This window comes from Dermacentor albipictus, chromosome 9, assembly GCF_038994185.2.
Source record: "Dermacentor albipictus isolate Rhodes 1998 colony chromosome 9, USDA_Dalb.pri_finalv2, whole genome shotgun sequence".
Classification (NCBI taxonomy): Eukaryota; Metazoa; Arthropoda; class Arachnida; order Ixodida; family Ixodidae; genus Dermacentor; species Dermacentor albipictus.
In genome coordinates, this window is record NC_091829.1 from 80,663,539 (window position 1) to 80,687,702 (window position 24,164).

General features: G+C 42.8%; 1 protein-coding gene across 5 annotated transcripts in view; it reads right to left on the reverse strand.

Moving 5' to 3' along the window:
- LOC135914989 (transmembrane protease serine 13-like) overlaps positions 1-24,164 on the reverse strand; it is a 264,995-nt gene that overhangs the window by 3,039 nt on the left and 237,792 nt on the right. For 2 of the 5 annotated variants that reach the window (XR_011508278.1, XR_011508279.1), the window contains exon 4: positions 6,406-9,568. Coding sequence is in view for 2 of the 5 variants with exons in the window: in XM_070524839.1 (XP_070380940.1) it covers positions 1,221-1,274; positions 9,338-9,568 (285 nt within the window). In the remaining 3 variants the exon portion in view is untranslated. Of the gene's footprint in view, positions 1-1,220; positions 1,275-6,405; positions 9,569-24,164 lie in introns of those variants that run through there. The other 3 variants (XM_070524838.1, XM_070524839.1, XR_011508280.1) reach the window with 3 other exon arrangements.

Consider the following 24,164-nt stretch of genomic DNA (forward strand, 5'->3'; position numbering starts at 1 on the left):
TGTGTAGGTAGCCTTATGACTTGAACTTTGGGCATATGAGCCATAGCATTCAATCTTTCGATGCACCAGACTTGGTGTAAATGTAATGTTTTCCAACGATATCATTAAAACTCTTTGTTAACAAGTAAAGCTTGTCTGCTAGAAAACTTTTTTAAGGTGTAATTGTATGCTTGTCCCGCAGAACATGCAAGGCGAACCATCTATGTAAATTGCGTGCAGTAATACAACTAGTACTAAATGCAAACTGCGTAGCTCAGTGACACTAGAAGCCATCACTATTTAGATCGGCACTAACAGTTTTCATAGTTTGAAATAAGCCAGGTTCCTAAATAAAGGAATGTCAGGATCTGCATCACAATCTTCCGTCTTCCCTAATCCAATAGCCATCACATGGATGAGTCGCTTGGTGTACCATAGGAAGAGACGTGAGCTCATCCGTACTTTTCCTACATGGACTTAAGTTGTCCGTATTTTATGAACCTCTACGACTACTACCTCACGTTTACACTGCTTCCCGCCGTTAATATATCTGCCTCTGAAATGGGGTGCAACTGAAACCTGTCGGCGCATTAGGTCACATAAAGTCCTTGCACAACCTTTGAATGAGCACGGTGGGCGCCTCCAATCTTTCGGGGGCGATCATAACTGCCACCTTCATCTTTCTCATTCACTATTCTGCTTGTATTCGACTTTCACTAGGGTGTTGAGTCGATATCTTCAAAAGTGAATCCAATATGAATCGAACAGCGTCAGAAGCGAAACGAATCGAATGTGGAATACTTTCAGAACAGTTCTCTAATCAGGAACTTCCGTTCTCACCATTCGGCTTTCACATCCCACTACATTCCTACATAAACAAATTTCTATGACTATGTAGCAAGTTTCGAAGTGCGGTTTATTAAATGCACGAATGAAGCAATAGAATCACATAAGCAGTTTATTCGCATGCTAGGGGCGCATTGCTGAGTGCGAATTAGAACAGTCTAGCCGAGAAAAAGAGTTAGGGAAAGCGGTAAGAAAGCACAAAACCCAATAAAGAGACTAAAGAAAACGATAATGTACAATGGACTTTGCACGAGACCTTGCACACCATAGTCAACTTCGTGATGTAGGGCTGCCGGAGTAGAGAGCTCGTTAAATATACATACAGGCAGTTAACCTTGCAGAACGAAAGGCATTTGAAAGATTAAGAGGAAAAGTCCGGTCTTCGATCAGCTCACCTTGCTGCTCTGGCTCCTATAGCTGCCACCCGGGTGCTGCCTCCCAGGCTTGACCTGCTGACGAAGTGGGAAATGCTGGTGTCATCGCTGGCTGACAGATGGGGGCACGACACGACCACGTCCATCTCGTGCAAGCCGTTCGCGGCAACGATGAAAGAAGGAGAAGAAAGCATGGATGGCATATGTGAGAAGCAAGGCGAAAACAAATGATGATACGAGAGTACGGGACACCACGAGGACACTATCAAACTCCACCTTGTTTTCAGATATGGCCATGTCTTTTTTTTTGCACCGATGGCGATTATACAGACTCTATAAACGCACTTTGCTGTCGGCGTCACAAATGGACATATTCTGACGTTAATATAGATGATTAATAAACGCATTGATGAAAATTAGTTATCGTGAAAGGAAAAAAAATATACACCGCATGAACCTCAGCCACGTCGTGCTCACTCATTCCGCTAAAAAGCTCAAGTTTGACGCATCCATCACTCCCGTGGGAAATGCACATATACAGACACCTAATTACATGACTTATAAACGAATTTACGCAAATTACCTAAATCTCAAAAAAACATCATTCTTTAGCTCGATAGACCTTCCGCCCAGTCGTGCTCGCGCAATTACCATAAAAGCTTCTCGGCACACTGATCACTTCCTCTGGAAATGTATATATACAGACAGTACCGCACATGAATAATACACGAATTTACTCAAATTAGTTATCGCGCAAAGAAAAAAAATTACCGACGATTACGTTACTTCCTAATGCGAAATTTGAACGCAGCAAATAAGCTGTTTCACCTTTTCGATAGATTGAGGCAAAGAAATCGAGCAACACATGTATGCGCTATCACAGAATTTTTTTTTTATTTTTCACACGTATTCCTTTAACAAAGACTCCACTAACAGTTCTTGACAGTCATGAAGGAAGCTTTGTGGTCGGAGAAATAGACTGATATATGTACAGCGCTTAGCCTCTGCTTCGGCGACGCGTACTCCTGGATCATCTCGACGGCGGCGACGGTAAGCTTCTGCTTCGGCGGCACGCACCTCTGGATTCTGACGGCGACGGCGCTGGGCCTCTGCTCTGGCAGCTCGTTTAGCAGCAGCAGCAGCAGCAGCAGCAGCAGCAGACGGAGGACTTCCATCGGTCGTCTCGCTCATGGCTCAAAAAGAACTGGCAGATAATTTCGCAGTGGCGAACGGCAGCGGCAATTTCGGCTCGGGCGGTGCACATATACAGATCCACCGCCACCGATCTGGCTCTCTGATTGCCACCGCACAGGGGTTGCATTGGAGGAGGAGCGAAGAAAGGAATTAAGTTCGAGCCGGCGCTTTGACAACCGGAGACTCGCAGGAAGAGGGGGGAGGGGGGCGGCGTGTACACCCAGCGGCAAACGATGGGGGCAGAAGCGCGCGCAGCAAGCGGACAACACGATAAAGGGAGGAGGGAAGAGATAGCAGCGACTGACTGATGCCGCTGACGCCGATAGTGAGTCAACCCCAGCGGCGGAGTTGGTTTCAGGGACAACGCCGCCGATGCTGACACAAACAATATGATACCCTCGCTTCCGCAGCGCTAAGAACCAGGTCTAGCCGTGGGAAGGTGGTCACGTATTCGTCGATGTGCCGGGGCCTACGTGAAATAACCGGCGCGTCGGCAACTGAAGAGCACCCTATCCGCCACACAAGAACAGGGGGGGGACCCTTTCCTCCTCTTTCTGCATGGCGGCGACGGTGTTCTATGCAGTCACGTTATCTTGACTCTCTAGCGGCGTCAGCGGCATCCAGCGGTATCAGTCGGTCGCTGCTAGCGCTGGGGGGGATGAAAGGGGGGCGGAGCTGGTTACGAGGCCGACGACAACGCCGACGACGACGCGAAACCCAGGAACGGACGCCAAAGAGCTGCGCTCTAAAATTATAGCCTGTGGACAGATCCTCGCAGTCGTACTTATTAACTTCTCTGAAAGCCTCTAATTTCTTGAATCAATAATTTCTTGAATCAATAAAAGTTCGAATTCACCGCATACATCGCTACCACATAATATAGACGTATACCTACACTAACTTACAGGATTGCTAAACGAATTTCCGCAAATGTGTTATCGCTAAAAAATGTAAGCCTATAGTGCATCAGAACCTCAGTGTGTGTTCAATAATTCTTCTGAAAAGCTCAGATTGGACTCATCCACCACTTCCCTTGCAAACAGACGTATACTGACGCTATGTTACTTGTGTGATAAGAGAATATGGGCAAATCACTTATCGCGGGCAAAAAACATACCCCCACTATTACCTCAGTGCGCGCAAGTTCACTCACTCCTATTGAAAGGTCAAATTCCAAGCATATTTCGCCATGGACAGGCCGCCATTGGAAAATGAACCTGGCAACGTTTAACGCTAGAACGTTATCTAGTGAGGCGAGTCTAGCACTGCTATTGGAGGAATTAGAGGGCATTAAATAGGATATAATAGGGCTCAGTGAAGTTAGGAGGACAAATTAAGCATATACAGGGCTGAAAAGCGGGCACGTCCTGTGCTACCGAGGCTTAGCGGGGAGACGAGAACTAGGAGTCGGATTCCTGATTAATAAGAATATAGCTGGTAAAATAAAGGAATTCTATAGCATTAACGAGAGGGTGGCAGGTCTTGTTGTGAAACCTAATAAGAGATACAAATTGAAAGTCGTACAGGTCTACACCCCTACATCCACTCATGATTCCCAGGAAGTTGAAAGCTTCTACGAAGACGTGGAATCAGCGATGGCTAAATTCAAAACAAAATACGCTATACTGATGGCGACTCCAATGCCAAGGTAGGCAAGAAGCCGGCTGGAGAAAAGTCAGTGGGGGAATATGGCGTAGGCACTAGGAATAGCAGAGGAGAGTTTTTAGTAGACTTTGCAGAACAGAATAATAGGCGGATAATGAATACCTTCTTCCGTAAGCGGGACAGCCGAAAGTGGACGTGGAGGAGCCCGAATGGCGAGACTAGAAATGAAATAGACTTTATACTCTGCGCTAACCCTGGCATCATACGAGATGTGGACGGGTTCGGCAAGGTGTGCTGCAGTGACCATAGGATGGTAAGAACTAGAATTAGCCTACACTTGAGGAGGGAACGGAAGAAACTGGTACATAAGAAGCTGATCAATGAGTTAGCGGTAAGAGGAAAAATAGGGGAATTCCGGATCAGGCTACAGAACGAGTATTCGGCTTTAACTCAGGAGGAGGACCTTAGTGTTGAAACAGTGAACGACAATCTTATGGGCATCATTAAGGAGTGTGCAATGGAAGTCGGTGGTAACTCCGTTAGACATGATACCAGTAAGCTATAGCAGGAGACGAAAGATGTCATCAAGAAACGCCAATGCATGAAAGCCTCTAACCCTACAACTAGAATAGAACTGGCAGAAATTTGGAATTTATTCAACAAGCGTAAGACAGCTGACATAAAGAAGTATAATATGGGTAGAATTGAGCATCCTCTCAGGAAGGGAGGAAGCCTAAAAGCAGTTAACAAGAAACTAGGAATCGGCAAGAATCAGATGTATGCGTTAAGAGTCAAAGCCGGCAATATCATTACTATTAAGGATGAGATAGTTCAAGTGTCTGAGGAGTTCTATAGAGATTTATACAGTACCAATGGTACCCACGACGATAATGGAAGAGAGAATAGTCTAGAGAAATTTGAAATCCCACAAGTAACGGCGGAAGAAGTAAAGAAACCTTGGGAGCTATGCAAAGGGGAAAGGCAGCTGGGGAGGATCAGGTAACAGCAGATTTGTTGAAGGGTGGTGGGCAGATTGTTCTAAAGAAACTGGCCACCCTGTATACGCAATGCCTCAAGACTTCGAGCGTACCGGAATCTTGAAAAAACGCTAACATAATCCTAATACATAAGAAAGCGGACGCCAAAGAATTGAAAAATTGTAGAACGATCAGCTTACTGTCGGTTGCCTGCAAACTATTTACTAAGGTAATCGTAAATAGAATCAGGAACACCTCAGACTTCTGACTACCAAAGGACGGCAGGATTCCGTAAAGGCTACTCAACAATAGACCAGTCAGGTGATAGGAAAATGTGCGGAATGCAACAAACCCTTATACATAGCTTTCATTTATTGCGAGAAAGCGTTTGATTCAGTTTGAACCTCAGCAGTCATGGAGGCATTACGGAATCAGGGTGTAGATGAGCCGTATGTAAAAATACTCAAAAATACCTATAGCGGCCCCACAGCCACCGTAGTCCTCCATAAAGAAAGCAACAAAATCCCAATAAAGAAAGGAGTCAGGCAGGGAGATACCATCTCTCCAATGCTATTCACAGCGTGTTTACAGGAGGTATTCAGAGACCTGGATTGGGAAGAATTGGGGATAGGATGTAATGGAGAATACCTTAGTAACTTGCGATTCGCTGATATTACCTTGCTTAGTAACTCAGGGGACCAATTGCAATGCATGCTCACTGATCTGGAGAGGCAAATCAGAAGGGTGGGTCTAAAGATTAATCTGCAGAAAACTAAAGTAATCTTTAACAGTAGAACAGCAGTTTACGATAGGTAGCGAGGCACTGGAAGTGGTAAGGGAATACATTCACTTAGGGCAGGTAGTGAGTGACCGCGGATCCGGATCATGAGACTGAAATAATAAGAAGTATAAGAATGGGCCGGGGTGCGTTTGGCAGGCATTCTTAGATCATGAACAGCAGGTTGCCATTATCCCTCAAGGGAAAAGTGTGTAACAGCAGCGTCTTACTAGTACTCACTTACGGGGCAGAATCCTGGAGGCTTACAAAATGGGTTCTACTTAAATTGAGGACGACGCAACGAGCTGTGGAAAGAAGAACAATGATGGGTGTAACGTTAAGGGATAAGAAAAAAACAGATTGGGCGAGGGAATGAACGCCAGTTGAGGACATCTTAGTTGAAATCAAGAAAAAGAAATCAACATGGGCAGGACATGTAATGAGAAGGAAAGATAACCGATGGTCATTAAGGGATACGAACTGGATTTCAAGGGAAACGTAGCAGGGGGTGGCGGAAAGTTAGGTGTAAGCCTAACTTACATAACGTAAGCCTATACTGCATTACAAAACGTAAGCCTATACTGCATTACAACCTCAGTGCGCGTTCACTCCCTTCTGTGCAGTTACTATTACTACTACTACCCCTGCAAATAGACGTATACTGACACTAAGTTACACGTCTGATTAAGCGACAATGTAAAATTACATACCGCGGAAAAAACATAACCCCACTGGTGCTCCAGTGCACTCATGTTTACTCACTCCAATACAAAGCCCAAATTCCTCGCATACATCGCACCCACTGGAAATGCACGTATACCGACACAAACTTACAGGACTCATAAACCAAGTTGCAAAAATTTGTTATCGCTTAAAAAAACAGCCTAAGGAATATTATACATTCATTGCGTGATCAATCACTCCTGTAAAAACTCAGATGTGAATCACACATCCCTACCCCTGTAAATGGACTTATACTGACACAAAATTGCACGTCTCGGAATCAAATAACTGTGAGTAACTTCTCCAGGAAAACGCTTTAGCCCACTAGAACCCCATAGCACTAATGCTCAATCACTCCAATCTAACGCTCAAATTGCACGCATACACCGCTCCCACTGGAAATGCACGTATGCTGACACTAACACACAGGAGTGATAAAGGAGTCTGCTCAAGTTTTCTATCGCTAAAGAAATGTAAGCCTATACTACATCAGAACCTCAGAGTGTGTTCAGTCACACCTCGGGAAAGCACCGATTGGACACATCCATCACTTTCCCTGCAAATGGATGTATAGGAAAACTACGTTACATGTCGCATATGGGATTATGTGCCAAATGCTTATCGCAGAAAACACTAGTACCCCTATACACTCATGTTGACTTGCTCCAATGAAAATCTCAAATTCCACGCATACATCACTCTCGCTGGAAATGCTCGTATGCTGAAACTTGTTTACCAGACTGATAAACGAATCTGCGCAAATTTGTTATCGCTAAAAAAACAAGAGCCTATAGTAAATTAGAACCTCAATGCGTGTCCACTCACTCCTCTGAAAAGCTCAGATTCGAATCATACACCACTGCCCCTACACGTGGACGTATATATTCAGCAAGCTACATGTACGGTAAGCGAAAATGCGCAACTTACTTATCGTGGAAAAAAACATACGCACGCACGTCCTACAGTTCACTCATGTTCATTCACTCCAATGAAAAGCTCAAATTCCACGCCTACATCGCTCCCAATGCAAATGCACTTATGCTGCACTGACTTGCACGACTGATAAGCGAATTTGCGCACTTCACTTACCGCTAAAACATGGCTATCAGTAAATTAGGACCTCAATGCGTGTTCACTCACTCCTCTTAAAAGCTCAGATTTGACTCGTACATAACTTCTCCTGCAAATGGAACTATACTGATACTAAGTTACCTGTCTGATAAGGGAATATGTGCAAATTACTTATCGATGAAAAAAAACATAAGCCCACTAATTTCTGAATGCACTCATCTTCGCTCACTGCAATCAGAAGCTTAAATTATACGCATACATTGCTTCCGCTCGAAATTCACGCATACCAACATTTACTTACAGGAGTGATAAACGAATTTGCTCTAATAATTTATCGCTAAAAGAAACGTAAGCCCAGAGTACCTTAGAACTTCAGTGCATGTTCACTCACTTCTAAAAAGCTCAGATTCGAGTCATACCTCTCTGCCCCTGCAAATGGAAGTATACTGACAAAAAGTTACATGTCCCATAAGCGAATATGTGCAAATTACTTATCACGAAATAAAAGCATAAGCTAACTAGTATTCCAGTGCACTCATGTTCAGTCAATCAAATGAAAAGCTCGAATCACACGCATACACCGTTCCCACAGGAAGTCCACGTACGCTGACACTGGCTGACAGTACTGAAAAATGAATTTCCGCACATGAGTTATCGCTAAAATAACATAGTCTAGAGTACATTAGAAGCTAAATTCGTGTTCACTCAGTTGTCTGAAAGCATCAGATTCGACTTATACATCATTGCACCGGCAAACGGATGTATACTGACACTAAGTGAAATGTCTGATCAGCAAATGTGTGCGAATTACTCATCGCGGAATAAAACATAAGCCCACAAGTTCCTAAATGCACTCATCTTCACCCCCAACAATGAAAAGCTGAAATTCCACGCATACATTCCTCACACTGGAAATGCACGCATACGGAGACTAACTTACAGGTCTGATAAATAAATTTGCTCAGAGTTGTTGTCACTAAAAAAGTCTATAGTAAATAAAATCATCAGTGCACTGAGTTCATTGATTTATCTAAAAAGCTGAAATTCGCGGCATTCATGTCTCACACTGCCCATGCATATGCATTGGCAGTTTGCTCACATTATTAATAAATGAATCTGCGCAAATTACTTGTCATGGGAAAAAACATTAGTCTATAGCTTAAACGCCACCATTTGCTATATCCTAAAATAAGCTGCTAAACCTATAACAAGGTAGCTATATCTAGGAATAACCTCTCCAGAATGGCAATGGTAGTAACAGTTCACTTTAAAAGAAAATAAAAATACTATTTCAATTTCGATTTTTGCCGATACCCAGCCCTGAAATGGGTTGGTGTAAAAGCATATATGTGGTTCTTGCATGGGCATCTTACATGAGCAGCTAGCTTGGGCATGTAGAACAAATCACTGCTTTTACAATGTTTTTCCGTACTAAAATACCTTGGCAGGTTCTGCCAAGTTAATTATGCCAAGACCTCTGCTACTAGCTCCGTTCACTTTCTCCTGCACGACGTCAAATTGAACCATGCGGCCCCACGCCATTTACTCATGGACCGCGGCCGGTCCTTTTTGCCCAGAGTCATTGATGAAATCTCGTGCTGCCGCTCAACGCCGCACAAGATGAGCTTCCTGTCACCTTGAACGGCATCACAGAGCACTTAAGTCGCGCCTTCATGGTCGTGCTATAGGCATGGTTCATTAGACCACCGTGACTGGCATCTTGCGATACCCTATCTGGCGTTTCTGTACAACTCGTCAGGACACCGCCGAATATTCGCCATTCTACTTGCTTTTTGGTCGTGCACCCACGTTGCCAATGGAAAAAATAAGGCTGGCTGGCTTGGCTGGGCTTGGATGGGCTCGGCTTGCCTGGACTTGGCTGGGCTGGACTTGCCTTGGCTTGCCTTGGCTTGGCTGGGCTTGGCCGGGCTTGGCTTGGCTTGGCTTGGCTTGGCTTGACTGGGCTGGGCTGGGCTGGGCTGGGCTTGGCTGGGCTTGGCGTGGCTGGCTTGGCTGGCTGGCTGGATGAATGGATGGATGGATGGATGGATGGATGGATGTTATGAGCGTCCCCTTTGGAACGGGGCGGTGGGTTGCGCCACCAAGCTCTTGCTATTATACTGCCTAATGTCCTAAAATAAATAGAGATAAAAACCAATATGAACTCCCACAACCAAATTTTCTGACCACCTATCGCGAACTTTGCTTTTGTACGTCTCCGTTTTCTGTCGTTTCGCTACTTTTCTTCCACCAATCCTCCAATCGCCTCTTACTAATCTTTATTGCGGACATGTTTACATTTTCCCCTGCTCTCACTGAATCCAAGGGTTTCAAGGAGGCCAGTGGTGCCTAAATTGACCGCTGGGCAGATGGGTGGATGGATGGATGTCTGGATGGATGGAAGGTAGGAGCGTCCCCTTTGAAACAGGGTGATGGCAGTTGCCACCATGCTCAGATATTTATTTTGCCTTTATATTTTTATCTGTGTTGTGTGTTATTTAAATTCTCGATTTTCTTTAAATACGTTTTCCTATCCTTTTATTCTTATGTCTCCTCTCTGCTTTTTAGCCACCAATCCTCCTATCGCCTTTTGCTAATTTCCACCGCATATTTATTTACATGACTATAATAATCTTCGGACCCTAGGGCCTCAAGTAGCGTGACTGTGGCGCCATCGACATCGGGCTTGATACCATCTCATTTTAGTATGAGGTGTTCCATTGTTTCTACACATTTACCACACACAGTACATGTGTCTTGTTCTTAATTAAATTTCTTTTTATAGCTCCGCGTTCTAAGATATCCTGATCTTGCTTCAAAGAGTAGGGTACTGCCTCTTGAGTTACCATAAAACGCTTCCTTCCTGATCAGCTTTTTCCATTATCGATATAGTTCCACACTGTGCTTCTTTTCCATTGAATTTATCCAATTTTTAGCTTCCGCATTTTTAACAAGTCGTTTAATGCTCTGTCTTTCTTCGTCCTCATGTACGGCATACTTGCTAGTTAGCTTCCTAGTTCTTTTGCGCCATTGTGAGTCAACGCTCTTTCAGTATAGGTATTTAAATACCATAGCTGCCCACCTGTTATCGTCCAATTTCCGCAGACATTTTTCGTATAGGATTTCACTCTGAGCTTCCCGTGCTTCGAACGATGCCCAGCCCATATCTCCCCGTACTGCTTCGTTTGTGGTTTTCCCGTAGGTACCTAATGCTAAGCTTCCCACAGCTCTCTGATTTCTTTCTAGTCTCGACTGAACTTCTGCCCTTAAACACAGGACCGCATCCCCGAAAGTAAGCCCCGGCACCATTACTCCCAAATACCTCTCAGTACCTCATACCAGTTGTACCCCCACAATGCCCTATGTTTCATTATCTCGGCGTCTCTTCGCCCTTTTGCGTTGAGAGACTGTTCGTGCTTTTCCGTGTACATCTGTCCTTTGTTTATCTATACCCCGATATATTTGTATTCAGCCACTCGGGGTATTTCATGGCCTTGTATTGTAAGCTCCTGACCAGTTCTATTGGTTAAAATCGTCCCACCGGACTTAGCTGCACTAAAACTGAAACCTAGACTGTCTCCTTCGTCTCCACAGTAATTAACCAGAGTTCGCAAATTTTGCTGGCTATCTGCTAACAGTACAACATCATCCGCATACATTAAACCCGGTAGTCGTTGCTCAACAACCTTTTCGCCTAATCTGTACGAAAGATTATACCCTAGATTGCTTCGTTGTAACCTTCTTTCCATGCTTATCATATAAAGCATGAACAGTAGCGGTGATAGAGGACAGCCTTGCCTTAATCCTTTGTGGACCTCGACAGTTGTCGTACTCTTAATTGCTTCTCATGTTATTTCAACATTATTTTCTCGATATATTTCCTCTAGAAAATAAATTACCTAATCACCGATACTTCCAGCGTTTAATATGTTCCACAGGAGTTCCCAGTTCACGTTGTCGTATGCACCGCTTATGTCCAGGAAAGCTAAATACAGAGGTCTATTTTCCGCCTTAGCTATTTCTATGCACTGGGTAAGCACGAACAGGCTATCATCTAAGCGCCTACCACTTCTGAACCCGTTCTGAAGTTGTCCGAGTATTCTATTACTTTCGACCCATGACTGCATTTTCAATTTCACCGCCTGCATCGGCAGCCTATATATAATCAATGTTATCGTAATTGGTCGGAAGGATTTTATGTTCTTATCACCTTTGCCTTTATAAATCAAATTCATTTTACTCTGTTTCCAGTTGTGCGGAATTCGCCTATTTGTTATGACTGCCTCCAATGCTTTCATCAGCGTTTCCTTGCTTCTTGGGCCAAGTTCATTTTTTAACTTGAGTGGAATTTCGTCTATCCCCGCGGACGTGCATTTTAGAACATTTGCTTCCGCCTTTTTCCAGTTAAGATTGGTCAATTCTAAGCTGTTTTCTATTATGCTATTCTGTGTTGCTCCCTCACTTGGGGTGATTACCCTATCGTCTTTCCTAAATGACTCTGCTATAACTGAACCAATGTAGTTCACAGCGTCATCTCCCTCTAAACAATTTCCTTCGGCATCGGGAATCTGTTCCTCTTTTCTGTGATTAGCTTTACCCAGCCAGCTATATGGTTCCAGAATTTTCTTGACCCCCTTCTAGTTCCAGCGCGAACTTCAGCCAGCCAGCGATCAGAGGACTGCTTCATTTTAGCCTGGACGAGGACCTGCACTTCTTTCTTTTGTCGATAATATTCCCATTTTTGGCCTATTTTCTCTTCAGATAACTGCGCCCTCTTTGCTTCTCTGTGTTCGCGAGATGCCTACCGTCGTTGTTCGATGGCCTCCCTAATTTCCTTATTCCACCAACTTCGTGGTATCCTCTTTCCTCTCCAGTGGTTCGCTCCTTTTACTTCTTTTATTTTTGTATTAAAGAGTAGTTCTAACTGATTATGATCCCACCGTTCCATGGGATGTTTCTCTATTGATTCCTCTATGCCGTTCGCTATTTGCGCTATTCGTTCGTCGTTTCATTTTGCGTACTCTTTTTGACTTCCCTGCATTTCTCTTTTGAGCAGGGCTCCCAACTGTAAACTAATACGCTTATGATCACTTCCGAGGCTGTACTTCCCCTCTTCGTCTATTTACATTGTGTGAGCTTGCTATACAACCCCTGCGACATTTAGCAGTAGTCAATGGTCATTCGTCTGTTACGGGACTCCCACGTGATTTGTCCCTCACACTTAGTTTATCTATTTACTATAACAAGGCTGTGTCGCTCACAGAAGTCTAGCATCAGCTTCCCATTACAATCTGTGTATCCTCCAGATCCTCGATGTGGCCATTCATGTCACGCAGCAGACAAATATCGGCACCTTCTCCAAACTGCTTTAAATCGTCATCGAGACACTTCACTAGATCCTTGTTCTCTTGCCTGCATATTAGTATAGGTGGATCGATGGCTCCTAACTTTGCCTACGCTGTGTCCTCACAGCTCAGTTTGCGTTGAAGAGATAGACAGTACGAAGGTCACATCGCTCGCTGCTGCTGCCGCACTTCCTCACGCTGGCGTTTTGACAGAGAGTGCTTGGCGAGTGTCAGCGATCGTAGACTGCGATGTGTGAATGTTGGCTTATGCGGGGTAACACCATGCTTGGAAATTTAAGCCAATAAGCAAGTGTTTACAAGTTTGTACAGTCGATAAAACTACTGTCCTTACTTATAAGGGCTGCGTATTAATTTGCAATAGTAATTCGCGATATATACATATGTATATATATATATATATATATATATATGTATATATATATATATACATATATATATAAATATATATATATATATATATATATATATATATATATATATATATATATATATATAAACGAGAAGAAAGGGGGTTAACCGATGGACCCGATTTTTATTAGTAATATAATGAGAAGCCAACAAACACTTACACCAAGGACAACATAGAGGAAATTGCATGTGCTTAATAAATGAAAAAAAGTTACGATAAATTAATGGAAATTAAAGTGGATGAAAAAACAACTTGCCGCAGGTGGGAACCGAACCCACTACCTTCGCATGTCGCGTGCGATGCTCTACCAATTGAGCTACCGCGGCGGCGTTTCCCCATCCACTTTCTTGGGTATTTATGTGTACTAGTAGAACCCTGGGAGTGTTAGCCAGCGCCACCACTCACAGACCTTGGCGGCGGACGTGGAACGTCTTTTTTGCCGCAGACGTCACGAGAACGTGATCTTTTCGGGTGAAGGCAACTGGTCATTAAACCCACGTATGCTACCTGAAGGCATCAATGTTGCCGGATTCGAGACCTTCGTTAGGTAGTAAACGAGAAGAAAGGGGTTAACCGATGGACCCGATTTTTATTAGTAATATAAGGAGAAGCCAACAAACACTGACACCAAGGACAACATAGAGGAAATTGCATGTGCTTAATAAATGAAATAAAGTTACGATAAATTAATGGAAATTAAAGTGGATGAAAAAACAACTCTCCGCAGGTGGGAACCGAACCCACAACCTTCGCATGTCGCGTGCGATGCTCTACCAATTGAGCTACCGCGGCGGCGTATCCCCATCCACTTTCTTGGGTATTTATGTGTACTAGTAGAACCCTGGGAGTGTTAGCCAGCGCCACCACTCACAGACCTTGGCGGCGGACGTGGAACGTCTTTTTTGCCGCAGGCGTCACGAGAACGTGATCTTTTCGGGTGAAGGCAACTGGTCTTTATATATATATATATATATATATATATATATATATATATATATATATATATATATATATATATATATATATATATATATATATATACATTTGAAAAATTGAGAGAGAAAGAAAGAGAGAGGTCTTGCCCGCCTATTCGAGAAAGAATTGTTACGCCACTGCCACCCCAAGAATTACCTCAGTTTCAATCTTTACGAAAAACTATGTAATCCATTAAAAACCTATTGTGTATTCACTCCAGCAGTTCATTACATTCAACGAGTAAGCTCTGGACAGGTGATGTTCTATAAGCACTACTTGCCAGTCGTATTCCTTGGTTATGAACTGGATCAAGTCGTCGGACGTAAGATTGTCTGGCTGAACCATATATGATGCTATCATATGCTACGCACCAAAGTGTAGAAAATGCATAGGAGGCATATCAGTCAGAGCCCCAGCGCTTCCGGTACAGAACTTTAAGGATCCTAAGCGCATTGTTCGCTTTATATTTAGGGCTATTTCTGTGTACGAGAAAGTTCAAATTATTATCAAATGGAACACCCAGAAACTTGTGGTCTTGTTTTACCGGTAGTATAGCGCTTAGGCTACCTGCAGGACTTCGCGAGGAATGTTATAATCCCGACAATATTCCTCATATCGCACAACAAGTGACTTAATAATTTTAGGTTCATTTGTATAGGGTAAGCGTGAGTTGCACTGTGTGATAATGTTGTAGCGTATGTGTTGGGGTGAGGACTGAATTCTCAGTATGTAAGAAAAAGTTAGTAGCGCTCTGTGATGCTCTAAACGAGGCTCAATACATTCAACGTGTAAGATCTGGAGAGGTGATGTCCTGTTAGCACCAGTTGCCAGTTGTAGTTCGAGGTTATGAACTGGAGCAAATCCTCGAATGTAAGACTATCTGGGTGAACCATACATGATGCTACCATAGTCTAATATGCTACACACTAAAGTGCGGCAGTCCGGTAGAACGGTGAACACATCTCTAACAGTTTTTTCTTGCCTCTAGGAAAGAGAAATTTAAGATATGAGCGAGGTTGATTCCATGCTCCCCTGGACTGCACATTTGGTCGCTATATTGTGGTTAGTGTGTGTTAATGATGTCGAGAAAACAGTGCACGCCACGTACCAAACTGCTTGAAAAGGATGCCCAATACATTCTATATAAACAATGTCAAAGTTCGTGTCATGCGGGAAGTGCACGGGAATTGCTCAAAAAAAACACCCAGAGTATGGCAGAAACGGAAATCGCTAGCTGGGAGTGTAAAAGTTTTGTCGCATTGAAACAAGACAACGGGCCTTCGGAATCTGAAAGAAGCGATGAGGATGAGCATAAGCTTAGAGTTGAAAAAAAAAAACTCAGATGGGTCAAAGTTTTTAAGCGAGGAGATTGCTACCATGAACCAACTGGTTGCCAAACTTTTAGGATTCCTCGAAGGCCTTGAAGAGAAAGCAGACCGCCAATGAGCAACAACAGAGACAATAGAAAAGTCAATTGAAATGCTGGCTTCAAAATATGATGAACTTGTGGACAGGACGCGGAATCAGGGAATGACTATAAAAAAGTTAAATAAATCATCAGAAGAGCTGGCCAAAAAACTGTCTTTTAGGGACGCTGAAATTGCACAGCTAAAGGAAAGTCTATATAGTGTTGAACGGTATTACAGGCGAAAGATTGATTGATTGATTGATTGATTGATTGATTGATTGATTGATTAGTACGGTTTTTTTGGCGCAAGGGCCATATGTGACCAAAGAGCGCCAAGTTGATGTTCCAGGCGAAAGAACATTAAAATATATGGTATACCAAAATGCTCTGAACAAGATTTGCACCAACTACTTACGGACTTGAGTAGAAGGCTCGCAATACCGGCACCAGCAAAACAATCAATCGAAGAAATTCACAGAAACATAGCTGGAAAAGATAAAATTCCGCCAATCATTGTCAGGTGCACTGACCATGCCACTCGAGACCTTTGGCTATCCAAGAGAAGTGCCCTCCGGGGTGATAAGATTTTCATGAATGAAAACTTGACGCGAAATAAAAAAAAAACTTATTTTGGCAATGCCGAAGCCTTGCAAACCTGAAGAACTGCAAGTTCGTTTGGACGCGGAACGGTAAAATATTTGCTAGAAAGGTGGAGGGGGCTTCAGTGATTAAAGTTGATACAGAGAATGATTTGGAAAAATAGTTTAATGGCTGCATTTGAGTATTTCGCTCAATCGGACAAAAACATTCAGCGTGCAATCGCTGAAGATGGACTTAGCCAATAAATTAGCATACGGCACATAAACAAACGAAGCATAAGAAAACACTCGGATCAGTTATGTACTTACTTGTCGGGAAATGTGGTTACTGGCATGATCGTTTTAACAGAAGTAAATCTGGATGCAACCAGACAGACTTGTTATGACTTGGACGGTTACCATGAATACGCAATATGTCGAGAGAACAGAAGAGGCGGAGGAGTGTTCATCTTTGTTAAAGACGCATGGATATCTTCTAGGATTGATGTTAACTTTCAAAATGCAGAAGTTTTAGCGGTATCTATTAACAAAAGAGCAGTTACATATATACTGTGTGGCATATACAGGCCACCAAGCAAGGATACTAATATGTTTTTGAATGAAACGAGCGCTTCCCTTCAACAGCATATGAATGAAAAACAGTTAGTGATGGATGGGGCCTGAATATTATTATTCTGCAAGATGCAAGATTAGTAGTTTCCGATTACCTGAATTTATTAGCTGAATATGGACTCATGAAAGTAATAGATGCCTATGCCAGAGAAGAGTACTTAGGAAGCAGAATCATGAAAACAAGCATTGACCACATGTATTTAGGCTCGCTAAACATCTTATGGGTCAGGCGTGATCAATATACAACTAGGAGACCCTTATTTTATTGTAGGCGTTATTTTCTCTGAAAAATATGTTGGAGTGGCTAGCTGTTTAATACGGGATCTCTTTACAACAAAAAAGTTGATCAAGAACAATAACTGGCCGTCTCTATTGGCTCTTGACCAATTAAAGGCATACAATAAACAAGTGCTAATATTTCAAGATATATAAGATCGAGCTACAAGATGAGTGACATTGAAGTGAGTGTGACTTCAATGTCACTCATCTCATCTCTTCAATGTCACTCATCTGAAAGGCAAGTGGAGAAAATTTTGGGGAATTTAGTAAGATGCGTTCGAGCAAGCCAATAACAATTACAAAAAATTTGGTACAAGCTTCGAAATGTACGTGCATATTGTCCGTATTCTCCGCCCTACTTTTTGAAAATATGAATTTCTTGCGCCACCTACTTTACTTCGGATAACCGTTAAGACGAAGCTTTAGCTTGGGTGCTCCTAATAAATACATGTAAAAGGAGAGTTGACGTTTTCTCGGCAACGAGTGCACCAAATTTGACGAGGTTTGTAGCATTTAAAAGAAAAGCATAAAATCGAGTGAATCTTAGTTTCAGATTTTTTTATTTAGGTAGTCAATTTTTTCTTAAAAATTGGCAAAAATGAAAAACTTTAGGAAGACGAAACTATCAAGTTTGCAACTCCTTACCTCAGCAACGAAAAGTGATATCACAATTCTGTGAATCGCACCTATTAGTAAATCTAAAGCAGACAAATTTTATCTGTTACACATAAATCTGAAAAAAATTTCGTATTATGGACGCACAGCTTTTGCAGAACCCCTGTAACCTTCGTAACAAATTCACGTAATATATTAATTGGCCTATCAAATTTGTCCGCTTTGAATGGTCTAATGGATGCCGTTTAGAGGGCTGCGGGATCTGTTTTTGATGCCGAGCTAATATTTTGTGAACATTGTGCTTCTATATCTTTTAACTTTTGAATTTTTGAAATTTTTTACACAATCCATGCCCTAAATCGAAATTCCGCTTCCAGCAGTCACTACAATGTACCCTTATCTCTCGCATTAAAAAAAATTTCATTAAAATTGGTCCAAAAGTTACTTCAAAACAGCTTTTTTGCGTTTTACAAGTATTTGAAGAGGCCGCGTGGGAGCTCGACCCGAGCTAAAGCTTCATCTCAAAGCTGGCATATAACGCTTTCGACCGTTTCTATAGTCTCATCACTGTAAGCTCTTGCGCGACGCCGATGAAGACAATGCTTATAGTGAACGTGACGGACAGAAGGTCAATGGCAGTCCAAATCTGCGAACATAATTGCTGTCACCGTAAAAAAAAAATACATTCTTGCGGAAACCATCGAAGATGACTGCCATGGCAAGCGGATAGACAAGTCAAAGGGACGCAATGGTAATACTTGAAAACGTTACAGCGGTCATTGACGATGGCGTCAGAAATTAGTAACGCCATGACAAGGGCTGGGCATCTTAGATATCTCTGCTCGCTCACTCCATGGAGGCCATATTCTCATGCGACCATTAGATTTCCATCTTGCAGATTCCACGCACCGTGGGAGTTGTTGTAAGGGAACCTGGGATAGCCAGATGGCACAGCGGAGCTGGGCAACTGAGGCACCGAACACAGCATCTGAATGCTCAGACGCGACAAAGCTCTCGCGCGACAGTGCGTGCGTCTCAAGGTCATCTGTTGACGTTCGTCGGGGAACGTGTCCATGACAGAAAAAATAAAAATAAACTGGCGCCGCCTGCCACAAGGAAATTGAGCAAGTTCCTGAGTCGAGAACTGCGCTGCCATCGAACTGTCAAAACACTCATTCTTCTTCCCCTAATCTTCGGGAAGTATTCGTTGAACGCGGCGCGCTAAAGCTGCTCTTGCGAAAATATGCGCGCAGTAGTTTCAGCTGTGGAACCTACGACGTCTTGCTGTTCTCGTCGGAAAGGGATGACGCGTCTTTCTTTTCGCGCAGCTATCGCACAGCAAATACATCCTTCAGCAGTGCATGCACCCGGAGTGCGGATGCAGAACGTACTTTGCATGACCGAGCCTGTCATACATTCTGCGTGCCTTCAAGAAACTGTGTGCCGGGGACTGTCATGCACCTCGCGAGGCCATCATTACAGAGTATTAGTGCTGCCGCTTTCTTGAACGCTAATGCGCAGAAGGCTACGAAGAGCTCTGCAGATTACGTACGCACGCCAGCCTTTGGATTTACCGTTGCGGCAACTGCGTCGTTCGTTTAGCTAGCGAGAAACATACAGGTACACGCGCCGCACGCTTCGACACCAATTGGGCGCCACTGTCTGCTCCACGTCAGCACTGTACAAAAAAGTGCTGACTTAGCTGCCGCTATTTGACCACTAAGTACCAGTGAAGTTTTGTCGTTACTATTGGGACCTGCCATCTCTTGTGAAGCGTCCAGTCCTAAACGAAGTACTTCGCAGGGTGCATGCGGATCTCAGCAACCGACACATAAAAGACAGCAAAGCTGCGTAGGCAAGTTCCCACACCAAAAGGAATGACAAGAAGTTTATATGCTGGCTTATCTGAGAGACGGAGTAAGACATAAAAACTGTTAAATTAGACCAAGGGATCGAAAACGATATATGCCAGTTTCCATATTTCTTTAAAAAAACTAAATCACTCAGGAAGGTGTATATTAATCTTTATTCGTTTGTGTTATTTAGGGGTAAAATAAATATTGTTACCGCTTGTTTTCAGATCGTTTGCAAGCGTTATATAAATAGCCTCAAGAGTGTTCCCTATTTCAAGGCAGGTTCATAAAAGAAAGGAGTTTCATATTTAAAGGCAATAGTGACCGCTCTGTGGGTGACATGTACCGATATATTGAAGTGCGTAGGATAATTCTGCGCTTTGTATATAACGACTGAATAATCGTTTTCTCCCGATCTTTACCGACGCAGCAGTTGCCGTTCGGTAGTCTCCTTGGTGAACTATGCGAGGGGTGGTGTTCTTATCTCGTTGAAATTGAAAACATGTCATGCCCAGCGCTATATAAATGTTTAATCTATGTAGGCAAAAGCAGCTTTTATAGAAAGCTACACATTCGAGCATTGCAATGTGTACTGCTGCCTTTATTCGCTGTATTTCGCAAAGTTCTGAAACAGCTGTACAAAAAACTGCCTTGAAAATTGATGATCATAATAAAATTGCTAAGTGTGAACTGTGGTTAAGGTTTGCGACCCTGGCTCAAATAGAAGCCTCGCGTATAATTTCTCTTCTTTCTATTTTCCTGTGTCATAACAAATTTTGTAGTTGTCAAATTTTGTCAAATTTTGTATTTGACGAAAAGAAGTGGAACGTTCTGGCTAATGCCTAAGCAGTGGGTGAAATATGTGGCATAATGGCGTCATTTGTAATAAATTGCGCATTCAAATGCTCTGTAGCAATATGAGTGTGTTTTAGGTAGGGCGTAAATGTTAGCTCCCTGCAAAGACTTCAATACATATGCTATCAAGATCAAACGAAACAAAGATGGACAGACATCTATCGAAAATTTGTGCGCGAAGTTAAATGCATGTGGATCAGATACAGATGTTGCTAAATAAAGGTCCTAAGCAAGTGTTCGTAAGTGTCACGCTGCCGTAATCAGTAACATTTCGCAATATCGAGGGCGAATTCTGTGTTAAACAATATTTGCGTTTGGTAGAAATGAGGGCATTTCACGTGGAAACTTTAGCTCGAGACCAATCTATCCGAACACATGTAAAATGCGGAAATGCTTTCTTTTAAGATAACCGCTTGGTTAAGTTCAAAGAAACTGGTCGCATTTCAGAGAAAAGGTCGAATTGTAGTGACGGCGAAAGTCTGTATTTTAATTCAGACTTTAGATTCTTGTCAAAAAAATCCAGAACATTGGTAAGTTTGAAAAAACCAAAAGCGCAAAGTTCACAAATCCATAATTCTGCACCAGGTGCATATATCGCTGTTCTGGAAACTGCGTCCGTTAGGATATACGAAGCGAATAAATTCGATGTATTATTTTCACCTTTTACGTGATTTTAGTACAATTGGTTACAAGTCTTTTGCCAAAGTTATTCTCAGATTTAGGTGATGCATTTAACAGCCATGTTTACTACAACAATTTTGTCCGCTTTAGATGTACTATCACAGGCAATTGAAAGATCTGTGATACCTGCTTTCACTGCTGAGTTAGATTTGGAAACTTCATAGTTTTCTGAAAAGTTGCTTTTCTCGAGAAAATTTGTAAATTAAAAAGTTCCTGCCCTGAATAAAAATCCACTCCCAATATCTTCTTTAGAACGCATCATTAAATTTATGCACTGGTGCATGTGCTATAAATTTATGCATATAGGAGCCGCCGAGTGAAAGCTTGCTCTTAGTCTTTTGCGTGCCAAGATTCTAACGTTACTAGCCTAATTATGACCATTACGAAAAATTCTTAGAGCATAGTTCTTTCCATGTTTCCACATGTCATAGGACTTCTGCTTGGTGTTGTCGGGAACTCAACGAGGCGCCTTGCTTCTGTTAGATGAAACTAAGGGCCAGGTAATGGGTGCTGAGAGGGTAAAACTCAAAGTGGGCGAATGTGTTTATGGGGCTATTGCAATAAATCACGTAGGCAAGGGCTCCCCTCTGTTGCGAGTGGCGTAAAATATGGGGAGCCGTCCTGAGGCAACTGAACATGCCAAAGAAATCAAATTTAGCAAGAATGTGGGGGCAAAAAACAGAGATAACTTAGTGTGGGAATCGAAAACATTGCGAAATAAATATAACTTCGGGAAAAGTATATTCGTAAACATGTGCTCGAAAGCTTTATGCGAACATACTAGACTATATTCGCCAGTGTCCGGAGTAAACTATACGAAACACAAAGTTTACATTTGATGAATAGAAGAAGCACGTGATCACGTGCGGGCACAAAAGTGTTTCCGCCGATCACTTTCTTCGCAATAAATTACGCAATCAAGCGAGCTAGACCATGTATAATTTACTGTTACGAGTTGCACAGTTTTGCATGCAGCCGTGACATCACTACAAATTCCATCACGATCAAATTTGCCGAAATTGCTGGATTACTAGGGCAAACCTACGTGTGGACTAACTACACTTTTCGTTAAACAAATTAAAAAAAATCATCGCAATTGTCGCCGTCCTGTTTTTAGCGATGTTTTTCACTTTCCGGCCAGAACTTTTGATTACACAATCTCTATATTTAACACGAATGAGAGGCACATTATGTACAATGTGTCTGAAAATTTTAACATTACTGAATGAACTAGAAACCTTACAAATGATTGCTCAACCCTCTTTTTTCTGATTTTCTGTGTGTGAGATAAAGTAGGCCTGGTGATCTTGGTTAACTGAATGATGCAGCGTCTTTATGCTTAGTTACAGTTAGGGCCACGTAATGTGTAATGTATGAGCAAAGCCGAAAGTGGTTGTGTTCATTGAGGCTTTCGAAATAAAATACGTGTGCATAAGCTATGGAACGTTAAGAATGTTTTAAACGTGTTTTAAAATTGAGCCCGTTTTCCAGGCAGATAAAAAAACGTTACCCAGAACATTTGGTGAAACTGGTGGACGGCTTAAGCAGATTTGTGGACTAAGATAAATGCGCTTGGAGCAAACGCTGCCTTGGCAAAATATAAATTTAAGGAAGTCTTCGAAACTGCCATACCCCTGCTATCACGTAAGCTACCCTATAAACCCAGACACCTCTGGCACCAAGTTTATGTTTGTTTGAAAGTGGGGTCATGTTTGGTGAAATTTTTGACAAAGTTTTAACGTGAATTTCTTGGTTAGAAGGCTGTAAACAAATAAATAATATTAAAGCGTACCCTCAGGCGCGCGTTCCTGCGGCGAGCGTCAGCGTCGTCGTAACCTAGCGAACGAGTACAGCGAAGAATGAACGAGCGAATGCGGAGCACAGAGGCGTATGAAAGACGCTACAAGAAAAGAACATGAGGAGCATATTTAGGGCCAGCAAACAAGGACGGGAGGAAGACGACAGCACAATTCGCAAACTTCAACAACTTGATGTTCAGGAAATCCACCTATATAACCCATGCACAGTGGCGCCACCTTATCGAAATCTTACCCATTCAAAAAAGCCGCCTCCTGATCTAACAAGTCGATTGAAGGGGCCATAACACACGTGTCTCTATTTGGTTAGATAGATAAAGAGACGGCTTTTTTGAATGGGTAAGATTTGGATTAGGTGGCGCTAATGTGCATGGGTTATATAGGTGTATTTCGTGAAAACCAAGTTGTTGAAATTAGCGCATTCTGTTGTCGTCTCCCTTCCGTCCATGTTTCGTCATCATGATCATCATCATCATCATCATCATCAGCCTGGTTACGCCCACTGCAGGGCAAAGGCCTCTCCCATACTTCTCCAACAACCCCGGTGATGTATTAATTGTGGCCATGCCGTCCCTGCAAACTTCTTAATCTCATCCGCCCACCTAACTTTCTGCCGCCCCCTGCTACGCTTCCCTTCCCTTGGGATCCAGTCCGTAACCCTTAATGACCATCGGTTATCTTCCCTCCTCATTACATGTCCTGCCCATGCCCATTTCTTTTTCTGATTTCAACTAAGATGTCATTAACTCGCGTTTGTTCCCTCACCCAATCTGCTCTTTTCTTATCCCTTAACGTTACACCTATCATTCTTCTTTCCATAGCTCGTTGCGTCGTCCTCAATTTCAGCAGAACCCTATTCGTAAGCCTCCAGGTTTCTGCCCCATATGTGAGTACTGGTAACACACAGCTGTTATACACTTTCCTTTTGAGGGATAGTGGCAACCTGCTGTTCATGATTTCAGAATGCCTGCCAAACGCACTCCAGCCCATTCTTATTCTTCTGGTTATTTCAGTCTCATGATCCGGATCCGTGGTCACTACCTGCCCTAAGTAGATGTATTCCCTTACCACTTCCAGTGCCTCGCAACCTATCGTAAACTGCTGTTCTCTTCCGAGACTGTTAAGCATTACTTTAGTTTTCTGCAGAT